Below are 14,325 nucleotides of genomic sequence, written 5' to 3'. Positions count from 1 at the left end.
CCCGCGGCCGGGGTGCTGGTAGGTTATCACTCCCCATACAAATAATGTGGCCCTAGTTAGGGATAAATAGCTGTGTAAACCGCTCAGAGACCCTCCGGGGTCAGAGCGGTATATAAGTCAAAAATTAAATAAAATAAATAAATAAATATCAAAAAAGAAAGGAGAAGCCACACAGACATTTTGGCAGACTCTCCCTCCCTCTGTTATCTCCTTCTCTCATAAAGTAGATTGTAAGCTTCTTGGGGCTACAGCCCATCTTTTTCGCTTACATTCCTTCTTTAAAGCATTCTGCCCACTGATAGGACTTTCTGGGAACACCACCATGCTTCACCCACCTCATCATTCCCAAAACATGACTAAACCAAGAGAAAGAAATGCAAAACCACTGTAAGACGCTCTTTTGGGCAAAGTCCAATTTCTCAAGATCCTGTTCAGATCCTGACAAGGATGACACGTGCAGGATTTCATGAGCAGCCATAGTGGGTTCTGCTCCCAGAGTGCACCCACTGTGTCCGATAGTATTAGACAGACACACCAGTGAGTCAAACGCTGGATAAGTCCTCAGCTTGGCCCACCCATCATGCATCAGGTAGGCAGCTTTTTTACAGTACAAAGCAGGGCATGTTTAAGTATGTACGATCATCTTTAACTTTATACCCTCCCCCCAAATACAGAGTTTTTAGAAATTGCAAAATTACTCTGGGGACTGAAGGGGAAATGGATGGGTGACACCACAAGCGCTAGCCAAAAGGGTACCTCTACTGCCAGCTTTTCAAGCCAAACCTCTCCAAAATCCTGCAGTTTTCCCCCCTGTACAAAACAGAAATACCATCTTTCATTCCAGAGCAGCAGAGATTCCATCAGACCCCTTTCGCTACTCTCATTCATTCCATTGGTACACCAATATACACCAGCACCACAGGGGTATTTCCCTGCTACTGTGGTTGGCTATATTGCCACAAAACATGTAGACAGAGTAGCTGCCTGCCACTGCCTTCAAATGCCATTTTTCATCCAGTACAGGCAACTATCCATTGCAAACATGCATGGTTCAACTGGAAATAGGCAACTCTGAAGAAAAGGTGATTGGATCGGAACTACTATGAAACATTACCTGAGAAAGCCCCGTTATCCCGGTTTCCTCATTATCTACTCCAGCCTTTTCCAGCATCGTGTCCATGACCTTCATCAGCTGCATAACCTCCAGCCTCCCAGATGGCTTCCTAACCAGGAAAAACCGAGGAGAAAGGCCATTAATTAATTAGTTTTATTTGGGTCATTTATACCCCTCCATTCTCCCCAGTGGGGACCCAAAGCAGTTCACACTGTTCTTCTGCCCTCCATTTTATCCTCACAACAATCCTGTGAGGCAAATAGGCTTGCCATTCCCCCCGGGGAGGAATAGGAAACCCCACCACCACCGGCAGCGAGGTAAGACCTGGCAACCCTAGAGGCAAATTAGGCTGAGAGTGTGTGACAGGCCCAAGGTCTCCCAGCGAGCTTCCATGACAGAGTAGGGATTCAGACTTCAGTCTCCTAGATCTTCGTCTGACACTATAACCACTAGACCATGTTGATAAAATGTTATATAAGCTCCTCAATAATGCAAAGTACTGATTACTTACATGGATGGGAAGACCCGTAGTCTGTTTTCATGGTCTTCAAGTAGAGTTGTATATTTACTGCAATGGACAGAAATTTTTTTAAGCTATGTGAGGAAGCTCTCTGGGCTGTAGTGTTCAACAGTATATTTAGTTGGTTCAATCCAGTCCTACTGCAGGAGCATAACACGAGGGATTCTATGTAACAAAAGAGGTTTGTTAAACAGATATGAGGTTCCTCCACACTGGATCCTGAATTGTGGGGAAATTGGATGTTGAGGATTCATGGCTCTGTTTAAGAATTTTGCATATCCTGACTTGCCTTACAATACAATAGGGTCGTGATGGGGCAACAAGGGCACAGTGGCATCTTTCAGTAACTCCCCTCCACACAGGAATGTGTGTCTCACCGTTGCCTGGTTATGGGCTTTTTCTGTGCCTCTCCTGGCCCTTTGGAGCAGCCTCCTGAAGGAATTTCACGAAGGCTGCCAAACCGAGCTCTGTGGGTCAGGCCAAACTGAAAGATCATGAGACTGCCTATCTGCATGTAAAGGAAGTGCGTTGGGGGACAAACATGGAGTGTGTGGGCAAGAGGAGCCAGACTCGATTTGCTTTTTAGCATTTTCGGCCAGCCCAGTCTGACTCCAGAATTCAACCAGGACGACAGGAAAAACCTGGAAGTCATTTAAGAACAGATGCAAAGGCTACAATGAAGACAAGGAACAAGTGTAAAAACTGTAATAAGGATTGACAAATAATGTAAAACTAAAATGATGCAAAAGAAATTTGGACAACTCCAATGATAACTAGTACAAAAGTCAACAAAACAGTTGGACTTCTTATAAACTTCTCTGCCTAGATTAGGTTGCTCTTGACTTATCCACTCTGCCCTACTTATTTATTATTGTATGTATCTAGAACATTTTTATGCCACCTCTCCAGGAACCTGCCTGAGGTGGCTTACAAAATAAAAATAATATACACAAATGATGACATGATATTAATCAGAATCCAGCATTAAAAAAACCCAGCACAGCATAAAAACAGACAATAAAAACAGACCGCAAATAATAAAATAAGTTTCCAGACTAAAATAGTGTTTAAAAAACCAGTCCCTAAATTACCAGATACAATGCATGCCATTAAATGGCTAAAGGAAATATGATCATTCTCACTCATCATAATACTCCAAGCCAATGACGCCTCTGTTTTTTACAATGTGAAATTCCTCTGGGACAAGACTGTCTGCTATGCTTCTTGGCTAAAAGAAAAACCAGAAAGAGCAGGCCTTAAATATGATATAAAGGACTCACATATTTCCCTAAAAGAACATTTGGTTTTGAATGTTTACATAATATACCTCATGAAAAATTTGAATACCTAAATCAGAGTTAGGGAGAAGAAGAAGAAGAGAAGAGATTGGATTTATACCCCGCCCTTCACTTGGAGTCTCAGAGCGGCTTACAAACCCCTTTCCCTTCCCCTCCCCACAACAGACACCCTGTGAGGTGGGTGGGGCTGAGAGAACTCTGACAGAAACTGCTCTTTTTCAAGAACAGCAAGGACAGAGCTTGTGACTGACCCAAGGTCACATCAGCAGGTGCAAGTGGAGGAGTGGGGAATCAAACTCGGTTCTCCCAGATTAGAGTCCGCACACTTAACCACTACACCAAACTGGCTCTCCAAATGGGCACTGTAATTAACACCTAAATTACTAAGATAACCGCGGTTAAGCTTCCAGAAGTGTGACTGGCACTCTGGTAGCCTATTTTGGCCAAAAAGTAGAAATAAAGTATAAAAATGTAATTCCAAAAAAGTTTCTAACCTTCCACATTCTGATTTGCAGTTAAGACTGACCTGTGATTTACAAATTCAGAAGCAATGCCTAACTGTGGTTAAGGAAAACAAACAATGGTGTTAAGTAATGGACCAGCCCCCATTAAATGTGTACTGGAAATGGTCTGGAAAATGCTTTTTAAAAGAAGTTGTTCCAAATCAAAACAAAGATTTCTAAATGCCAGAACATAAGAAGATCATGGCAAGATTAAATCATTGGTCCACCTTGTCTAGCCAACAGCAGCCAGCCTTTGGAAACTTCTGGTGACTTAGGAAGAGAGAATGGCTATGTCTAAAGAAAACTGCTGTGGTGCGAAGAACACTCCCCAATGAAATATAAACCCTTTGTCATTGATCCACATTGCTTGTTCCGAATCCATAATCCCAAATATATCTGAGTTAAATAAAATAATTCCAATAGCTCTATTCAGTTTTCAACTCAAACTCCATCTTGCCTCTTGGCGGTCCAAGATGAATGGTTAAACAACTGAATCCTGTTCTCACTCTTCTCAGTTGCCTTGAAAAGAAGGAAAAATTAAACTCACTGGTCTGGCCACATCTGCTTCCTGTTTGGAACTTCTCCCGGATGCAGTCTTATCTGGCACAGGAGTTGTGGGAGGAGTCCTCCTCTCTTTTTCAGCAATGACATCGTACAGAAAAGAGACATCCCTTAAGAAACACAAAGAAACCAAACACTCTGTTGGGAGAGAACGTTTGCCCCAGGCATTTGCTAGGTATTCAGAGTTGCACAAAACATGTGATGCTCTGGATGACACATCTGGAACTCCCTTGCCTGAGGGCACTGCCTCAAAACCCCTTGTCTGCAACTATAATCCCATGCCCTCTTTGAGAATGTTGAGAGTTGTTGGGCCCCACTGGACACACTCAAGTGGCCGCATGGATCCTGTCCCCATCCTCCCAGCCCATTTGTTGCTCTACATTGTCTTCCCTGTGTTTCCCTCTTAGCTGATAAGAAGTACTCCAAGCCCTCAGACGTTCTGGGTCCTAGTAAGCCAATATTCCTCCATTTTGCTTAGCCTTTCTCTTCCTCCTCCATCGTGAAGCTGGGACCATGACAATTAAGACCCCCAGCTATTAATCAAGCAACTTAACCACAACAGAGATCCAACTGTGATAATACTCGGCTCAAGAAAGAATTATCCTTGGCAGTAACATGTATTCTTAAAAGGTCCTTGGTTGAGCCTGATTTAATTTGGAGGGTTTGGATTCCCCACCTAACCCACAGTCCAGTGAGGTAAACCAGATTGCCTCCAAACACACCCTCTCCCCACCTGGAAATCTCCCCTCAGTTTCCTTATTTGGAAATATCCAAATATCCCCAGGGTCTCTCTCTCCTGTTTCCAAACCTGGAAAGAATACTTTGTTTTTAACTGATACCTCATGCCCCATAACTGACACCTGAATCTCCCCCTTAAGGGCACCTGTGCTTGCCCAGGACTAGCCCTTTCTTTTGAGCTGCCAAGCACCCATCCTAAACTGCTGTTTGTGCCCTTGAATTATTCTGGGTTACTGCCTGCCCAGATACCTGGATCCCTGCTTTGGAAATCAGACTTTTGTTGGATCTTTTAAAAATATTTTTATTTTTTTTTAAATTGCTGGATCACATGGATAGGTAGCAATAGTGCATTCTGCCCTCTGTCTCAGCCACAGACTCAACTTCTCTTTGCCTGCTTGCCTCCCCCTTTTGCGTGGAACACAACAGAAGGTGTATGAGTGTTTGGAATAACTGATTATTAACATGGGCTTCCTAGGACAGTACTGAATGCCCGATATTATTTTGATTGCTTGAATCACTAGGGCCGCGGTCACACGGACCTCTTACCGCGCTAGTTTTCCCACAGTTCTTCTATCCGCAACATTTTATATCGCTTGGAGGTGGTCAGACGGTCCCTCTGTCTTCCGCTTCACTCGCGCGAAGCACTGATTACACAGCACGCCGTCCCTGTGGCGGCGTGGTATTTTTTTTTAAAAAAAAAAACACCTGTGCATGCGCTTGTCTTCCCATGCGCTTGGGCGTGCATACGAAATAATTAAAAAGACCAAAATAAAAGCTAACACCTGTTTGCACATGCGCACAACTTAAACCGGAAACACACAAAAAAGGGAGGGGGGGAGGGTCACGGCGGTCACGGCGGATTGCTGTCCAGATACCAAAACCGCGGATACAAAGCACAAGATATCGGGAAAACACCTGTCCCAACGGGTGTCAGAAAACGCGGATAAAAAGAGTGGAAACCGCGGGATTCAGCCCGCTTCGGTGCGGGAGGCGGGCTTGCCTATATGGACAGGAAACTTTAAAGCGTGAGGGATCAGCAGCGAAGCCCGCACTAAATGTCCGTCTGACCAGACCCTAGTTCTCCAGACCAGCCGCATGAACTATTCTCCTCAATAAAACTGTTTTCATGATAACTGAAGTCTCTGTCTTCCTTCCAGAGTTGTAAAGGAGCCTTGTCACTTTGTCAAAAGACTCCTCAGAACCATTTGTGTGTGTGGGGGGGGTGTCACTGATCAGATTCCTTTAACATGGGTTTAGAACCTGGGCCAGCAGCTCCTTTAGTATAGACGTGAGAGGTGGAGAAAGGAAGGCCTCTTCTTTATGCTCAGTCTTTTAATGTGGGATTGGGCCAATTCAGAAAATGGGTCACATTCACAGTGATATGTATCTAGGGTGCATAGGTAATCCCTGATTGTGCATGGTAACGACATGTCATGCTTCAAGGGGGGATGGGTAGCAAAAGAAGGATGGATGTTGGCTAACATGGGGCACTGTATGATAACTAAAAAGAGGAGAGCAGCTAAAGGTTTTTGAAACAGTCGTGGTCTATCTTTTGGAAGCTGTGGCATAAGAAAAGCCACAAAATGAGATAGGGGTATTAAGAACATAAGAACATAAGAGATGCCAATGTTGGATCAGGCCAAAGGCCCATCCAGTCCAACACTCTGTATCACACAGTGGCCAGAAATACCAGTGCCATCAGGAGGTCCACCAGTGGGGCCAGGACATTAGAAGCCATCCCACTGTTGACCCCCCCAAGCACCAAGATGACAGAGCATCACTTGCCCCAGAGTCCCTATCTATACCTTGTGGCTAATAGCCACTGATGGACCTCTGCTCCATATGCTTATCTAATTCCCTTTTGAAGCCGTCCATGCTTGTAGCCGCCACCACTTCCTGTGGCAGTGAATTCCAAGAATCACTCTTTGGGTGAAGAAGTACTTCCTTTTATCTGTTCTAACCCGACCGCTCAGCAATTTCATGGAGTGCCCACGAGTTCTTGTATTCTGTTCCACACTGCAGTTCATATAGATATACAGCCACCTGTGCCTTGGAGTAGTTTTGCTTCTGTGCAACATGAAACAATGTCACGTACATGAGGCAGGCAAGAACACAGGTCCAGGCATAGTCAGGGGCACAGCACTCCTGTTTCTGTCCAGATGGGACATCTCCCCTGTGTTGCAAGTTAGCCACCTTTGTTTATGTGTTGGAGATATTCCCCTAACAGTCCTCTTCACTGGGCGCCTAAAACCCAAAGAGACCAACACATTCAACATAGGGGTCCTATTAGTCCTGTACTGTTACCTTCCGGCTCCCGTCAGGCAGATGGGATGCTGTATCAGGTAGCGAAACCTGTTTCGGCGAATGGGATGCTGCCAGACCCCGTCAGCAGTTCGAATGCAGCCCTAAAGAGCAAGAAAAGGGATCACGCAAGAAGGTCCTTCCAGAACAATTAATAAGCAAATATAGCTGTTATTAAAACATTGTGCATGAAACAAACAAAGCCAGCCTAAGCAGAGTTATACCCTCCTAAGCATATTGATTTAAGTGGACTCGGAGTGCAAATCTCCAGAGCTGGATAGCCTAACTGAAGATGTGAAGGCAAAACAAAAGAAAAAGGAAAGGAAAGGAAAGGAAAGAAAAAGGAAAGGAAAGGAAAGAAAAAGGAAAGGAAAGGAAAGGAAAGGAAAGGAAAGGAAAGGAAAGGCTTTCCCCTGAAAAACCCTCTTATAAAATATTTTCTCTTTTGGAAAGGGTAAAATGCTCTGTAATACAAGATTTAGCCACTCAGAATGTACAATATGATGATTTTTATGTAACAATAGTTTTGTATATAATGTATATATACACATCATATTTTCAGGCATATATTTATTAAGTGTGACTCATATGCCCACAATTAATATGCTATAATGCACATGATGATACTAAACTATGGAACTATGTGTTCTTAAATTTAACTCAATGTTCAGCTGTACCGCTAACCTTATTTTGACTGTATACAAATGTTTCTGCACAGATAACATTGTTTTCTTTACTACAAAATTCATTTTTCCTATTTTGAATTTTTCTTTGATAAAAAAAATAAGATACATGAGGTAAGGCAGGACATAAGTGCAGCAGTGTCCATATCTCTGTTTCCAACAATAACAATATTTATAACTTTTTTCCTTATAGAAAATGATGGCACTTATATTTTAAAATTTCATAAATGTATCTGTGGCAGAAAGGTGCCTGATGGGCTAACAGGGCAGGAAAGCAGTCAGCAAGGAAACTACTGCTGCCTCAGTGGAAATTCAGTGGTGGGAAGGGAGCCTGTGTTAGTAACTGAACCTAAAGAGTCAACCCAGGCTCTGTGGCAGGTGGAAGCTAACAGGCAGGTAGGCTAACAGGCAGGTAGGCAGTCAGTCAGACCGAGGCTGTTAAGGATTCTCAAGTGTGATGGTGGGAAGAGGAGCCCCACCCTCAAGGAGGATCAGGCAAGGTGTTGTAGGAGAGAACAATGGGCGGGGGGCAGAGCTAGCAGACAAAAGAGGCCTGCACTGAAGCAGAGGAAGCCGTATGTATGAACATATGAAGCTGCCTTCTATTGAATCAAACCACTGGTCCATCAGGGTCAGTATTGTCTACTCAGACTGGCAGCGGCTCTTCAGAGTCTCTGGTAGAGATCTTTCACATCTCCTACTATCTCATATTTTAAGCTGGTGATGCTGGGGATCGAACCTGGGACCTTCTGTACAAGAAGCAGATGCTCTGCCACCAAGCCACAGCCTCGCCAAGGAAAGAAAGCCAAGTCGTCTGTTATGCTTGGGCTGGAAGAGTCTCTCTGTAACCTCAGTTGGCCTGTGAATTAAATATGCTATAACTACACTTGTTGGCCTCTGTCTGATTATTGCAGCGAAGAAAAAGGTGAGAGCATGGACACCCCGCCTCCAGCCCGTTACACCCATCGCTGATTGCCATGACAAACAGTACAATTTTATATGCTAAGTTATAAATGATTCAATTTATGGTTAAAGCAGTAAAATAAATTTAGGCTTGATAAGAAAGTAATTATTGCATACATTTCCATTTTTTCTAAAGTTTGTTCGTCCCCCCGTCCCCCGTGTAAATATTTTTTTAAAAATGTTACATCTCTGGGCCTCTCTGCCTATTACATGAATCCAAACACTACTTCTAAGGGAAAATAACTGGAACACAGAAATAGCAAGTGGGAATGGAAGAAGTACTCAACCCCTCCCCAACCACCATTTCTCTTAACATCACAGCACTGTCCTAGACAGTAGTCTACATGCATCTAGTATAATTCATGGCTGCCAGCAGATCCCCCAACCGGTTGAAGTTTCTATCAAAGAAGAAAATAAATCACATAGTAAGAATGCCTGGAAACTCTCGAGAGCAGGGCAAGTGTCAGAAGTGACATATCATGATGCATTGCTATCACACATCCAGGTGAAAAACCAGATGTGATGTCAGCTGACATTCCGGAAACTCGATGGTATTGCCACAGTTCCCAGAGCACTGGGTAATGTAATGATGTCACATCCAGGTTTTCAACTGAACATGATGTCATTTCTACCCACCCCTCACCCATTTCTCCTGCCAGCCAGAAAGAAAAGATTGTTGCGAGGTGGTGGGGAGGCCCAGTGGTGGGAGACTGCCCACACAAACCAAGCAAATGGCATCCCTATGCAGGGATCATACGTACCTGGAAGTCTTTCATATGTTTGGTTTTTGTGGGAGGCCTGAGATATGAGGGACAGGGGACAGGTTTGGCTGCAGAGGTGAGAGCAACAAAGATCTCTTCTGGGATGAAATCGTTCCGTAAGGAAGTGGGAGGGTGCTTCCAACTGTCTGTTACACTTGGCTTCCTTCTTAACTCAGGAAGTTCTAGATAAGGAAAAAAAGTAAAGACAATATTTGTTAGAAACAGATGTGTTTTCCTCCAGAAGACTAAAAGAAAATGACAGCTGGCCCAGTCATTCAAAGTTTTGCCATGATGGGTGTATGAGAGAGAGATACTCTCTGTTCTACCCACTTTGGTATACACTGGATTTTAATAAATAGCATTTTTCTTAAAGTCCACTGCTGGATCTATGGGCACAGAGTGATTGCTTAAAACTTCTGTTGCAGTGCGGCTAGAAACTAAAAGAAGGAGGGATGGGTCTGTCCTTAGGAACAGAGACATTTTGGCTCCAATCCTAAGAGCAGTTTGTTGACAGTCAGCCCCCACTGAGTAATACGGGACTTTTTTCTGAGTAAACGTGCTTACGATTGCTCCAAAAACTGTCCTACAAAAAGTACTCCAGTACAAGCAAGAATCCAAACATATCAAGACAGGGCCATCATCAAAACAGATCAGCCACACATTTATACCTGCAGGGGTACAACACAGGGCCATTTACCTTTATTTTCCATGATGGGAACTAAGGAAGAGGCATCTTTTGCTTTTCTCTTCTCTTGCTTTGAAGTAGATGGTGACTTTGGAACCAGTTCCTTGTTAGCAGACATGCTGAAATGCTGTTTGGAAATTGATTACTCACTTGACCTAAGAGATGTTTTCAACAGCCAACAATCTACAAGGGATACATAGCCCACACAGACAGACATGATGGTACCCAAATACACATAGTTCAATTTAAAAATCTGTCTCTAGGAAAGCAGGAAGCACAATAAGGAAGAAGACAATGTCTGGCATGTAAACATATTATGTTCTAACAATACCATAAAAGCAACCGTACTGGATCAGATCAATGGTCCATCTAACCCACCATCCTGTTCTACATAAAGACCAGACACACCTCAGGGGGTGGATTGGCCAGTAAGACCACCAAGAATCCTGGTGGGAGGATGACCTGATAGGGCTGCAGCCCTACTGGGGGATCAACCCCCAGTAGGGTCACCCCACCCAAAGAGAGCAGTGGGTATAAGCTGGAGGTGTGGGGAAGGAAGGCTTGCCACAGTGAAGGACATGCCCACTCGGGTTGCCAGGCCTTCCACTGTGGCAAGAGGCCTCCTGCTGGCACCTCTTATTGCCCACCGCTACTTTGAGAATTTTTTAAAAACCCACTGTTGCTGTGTGTGCACAGATGTCACTTCCAGGGAAAACCCAAAAGTGATGTCAGGTAGCTCTAAGAATTACCAGAAACTCTATAATTTTACCATAGAATTTCTGGTGATTCCTAGAGATACCCAACATCACTTCCTGGTTTTCCATGGAAGTGAAATCACAGCACACACAACACCCCCCAAGTTCCCACCAGCTGCCAGTGCCATCTGGCCTCTCTGTGCCCAGCAAGGAATCAGCCCACCCAACTTCACCCCACCTGCAACCTAGCTTGGGATTCCCCCCCCCATCTGTACCCAGAAAGCTTACAAACAGGGTACAGAAGCCAAAGCCTCCTAAGGTTGATAATGCCCCCCTCTGCAGAGGTGTCGAACTCATTTGTCATGAGGGCCGGATCTGACATAAATGTCACTTTGTTGAGCCGGGCCATGTGTGCCATAAAACATAATGCAAGGTACTGGAGAGATAAACTGTATAAAGGACAGCAGCTAGTAAGCTCCAAGCTGGTGTATCCTCACTTCAAGACCTCAGGGACTGGGAGGGGGGTGCAAAGGAAAATCCATATGGGCAGACTGGAGAGCTAGCAGTGCAGCACTGGGCAGACACTCCCACGCCATTTGACTGCTGCAGATGAGATTGTTCCACCATGCTGAAGCCCCAATTGGAGTGGCTCCCCCTCCCCAGCAGTCTGCTGTTCCCTCTCTTGTACTAGTTGCTCGCAGGCCGCAAAAGAGCCCTGGGTGGGCCAGTTCTGGCCTCCAGACTTTATGTTTGACACCCCTGGATTACTGCTTCCAAGCATGGAGAGTCCATCATGGTTAATACCCAGTGATGTACCAGTTCTCCATGAATTACCCTGGTCCCATTTTAAAGCTAACTAAACTGGTAGTTAACCCTATATCCCATAGTTGTGAATCCCATAACTTAATTACTCTTTGAGTGGGGAAAAAACTTGCTTTCATCCATCTTGAATCTATTCCCCATCAAATTTCATCAGGTGCCCCCAAGATCTAATAGTAGGGGAGAGGGAGGAAATGTTTGCATATCTGCTTTCCCCATCCCATGCATAATTTTATAACCCTCTGTCATGTCCCTTTTAGTTGTCTTTTCTCTAAACTTAAGAGTCCCAAGCTCTTTAGCCTTTCCTTGTAGGGAAGGTGGTCCAGTTCGATTTTGGTTGCCCATATGCTGCCCATTTTCTTGTGTGTCAATATCCATTTCTGTGATACAGAGGTCAGTGCCCTTTCTAATAATCCCTAGCACAGAGTTTGCATTTTTCACTGCTACTGCACAAAGAGGGCCAATTACCTTCACATTTCAAAGCTATTGGAGGATGACATAAAGGACTTTGTATCAGATGTGAAATGGATGTTTTGTGCCTCCCACATGCACCCAAGCTTTTTATTGTTTGTGACCATGGCTTGTGGAGAGCGGAAGATCCCACCTCCCCCCTATGCTGTTTGTGCGTCCTCAAACTGCCCTCCTTGCACAGCCATTGTTGGCTCCATCATGAACACTACATGTAGCCACATAAGAAATGTGATTTTTGCACAAGAGCAGCCAAACAACAGCCTAAGGATGCAAAAACAGCACAGGAGAAGGCTGCTTCTCCCCACATGCTGGGAAATTATCAGTGAAATAGGGGATTACCAGCTGCAGGGGGGGGATGCCCTATCTCTTTAAAAGATGCTTAACCGGATAGTATGAATCAGGTGGTGCCATGCCATGCCAAGCTAAGTTGCAACTCCCCATTTCCACACTTTAAGTCTCAATTAAAGGGACAGGATATTTTTCTCCAGGCCTGCTGGCTACCCTGTCTATAAAGAAAAGTTTTTGTCTCACACCACTGGGTGGAAGAAGGCCACCGGTATATCTCAGGGCTTTTTTTTCTGGGGGAATGCGCCGGAACAGAGTTCCGCAACCTCTTCGACAAAATTATTTTAAATATGTTTAAAAGTTCATGAGTTTTCAGTATACAGAATGAAACCTTCATTGCACCTCTTTTTCACACACACAAAATATGTTATCCTTCAAAACATATTTCCCAAGCCACTCACTTCCCAAAGGAGCAATGCTTCCCTGCAGCCCAAACCTACTCCTCAACGAGGTCTAGAAACCCAAAGGCCTCCTTGCAGGGAAAAGCTCTAACAACTCAAAGGCCCACAGGAGCGAGTACAGCTATTACAGGGGTAACGGGGATCCTCGGGCACAGCACTTACTAGAACTTGAGCCCTGCCCCATTGCTGGGGGAAGGCCGAATGACTCTATTTACTTGCCTTTCAGCTGCTTCCTGTTGTCATCTGTTGCTATGGGAACGTAGACGCCACTTATTCGTGTCTAACACGGTGCCTGATTACAGAAACCACTCCTTTAACTCCCTCCTCTGCATTAGCAACACCCTTTTCCGACTCGCCTCGCCGCTTCCGTTTCTATCCCACCCCAAAAATTAGAAAAACCAGGGGAAAAAATTTATCCGTAAGGCTTTCAATTTAGTCCCCTTAACAACGGGGGCTAGGGGGCTTTCTGTCCGAGGTCTCCATAAGAAACAAAGCGAAAGGCGTCTCGAGTCATTGCGCTGGACTGGTTGCTGTGGCAGCCGGGCTGCCCTCTAGTGGGCGCACAGAGAATATCGCGTCTAAAATTATTTAAAGGCTCTTGGTTAATATCAGAGCGAAAGCAAACCCTTCTGTAGTGTTTTGGATGGGTCCCGAGTATGTCCCTAGCAGTGTTCCCTCTAAGCTGAGTTAGTGTGAGCTAGCTCACCGTTTTTTAGCCTCCAGCTCACAATTTTTCCTCTTAGCTCAGGAAGGATGGTTCTAGAGCAAACTAATGTATGCAGTAGTCAAATCAGTTGCTCACAACTATGCCAGTAGATCACAAAGTAGAATTTTTGCTCACATGACTCCATAGCTTAGAGGGAGCATTGGTCCCTAGTCATCTCATCAGCTCCAGTGCTGCTGCTGTTGCAACTAACACCAAAACGAGGGCTTTTCTGTGGTGGTACTCACCAGCACGCAGTACCAGCTCCTTTCGCGGGGAGCTCTCCCAAGTTCTGAGGGAGGAGTTGGTGATCGGTGTAATCATAAGTACCAGCAGACTAAAATTCTAACTATTAGAATTTCCAGCTTTTTGTTCATTGTTCCCAGATTGGGGATTGGAAGAGATCAGCATGGCCATAAAAAATACAGACTGGCAGAATGAAATGTACAGTTTGAATTGATTTATTTGGGGGGGGGGATCTTGATATGGTTTAACCGCTAGCAACACAAGATGGAAGAGTGCTGCCTACAAACTTCGAATTTTGCCTTGAAGGAAGGGGTGAAATTGCGTAGCCAGTTGGGAAATGGGGCTGTTATTGCATGTGCAGCCTGGGAAAATTTCCCAGGAACAGTTTGTTTTCACAAGGGTTGTTAATGGTTCCATCCTGCAAGAACAATGCAAATTTGTTTTATAGGCAGGCCAGCCTAGGAAAGATCAGGGACTTTATTCATGCACTGAAAACAGCTGCAATGGTTCTACCCTGA

The 14,325-nt window shown here is 44.7% G+C and overlaps 1 protein-coding gene across 1 annotated transcript in view; it reads right to left on the bottom strand.

Annotated features, from left to right (window-relative positions):
• AXDND1 (axonemal dynein light chain domain containing 1) overlaps positions 1–14,325 on the bottom strand; it is a 59,959-nt gene that overhangs the window by 43,791 nt on the left and 1,843 nt on the right. Inside the window, exons 2-8 of the mRNA XM_015426672.1 lie at positions 10,140–10,254; positions 9,443–9,624; positions 7,039–7,139; positions 3,983–4,106; positions 2,777–2,862; positions 1,626–1,682; positions 1,115–1,223 (exon numbers count right to left, since the gene is read on the bottom strand). Of these exons, the coding sequence (XP_015282158.1) occupies positions 1,115–1,223; positions 1,626–1,682; positions 2,777–2,862; positions 3,983–4,106; positions 7,039–7,139; positions 9,443–9,624; positions 10,140–10,254 (774 nt within the window). The remainder of the gene's footprint in view (positions 1–1,114; positions 1,224–1,625; positions 1,683–2,776; positions 2,863–3,982; positions 4,107–7,038; positions 7,140–9,442; positions 9,625–10,139; positions 10,255–14,325) is intronic.

This window comes from Gekko japonicus, unplaced genomic scaffold (assembly GCF_001447785.1).
Source record: "Gekko japonicus isolate JY-2015 unplaced genomic scaffold, Gekko_japonicus_V1.1 scaffold2396, whole genome shotgun sequence".
NCBI lineage: Eukaryota > Metazoa > Chordata > Lepidosauria > Squamata > Gekkonidae > Gekko > Gekko japonicus.
This window is presented reverse-complemented; position numbering and strand designations above follow the sequence as displayed.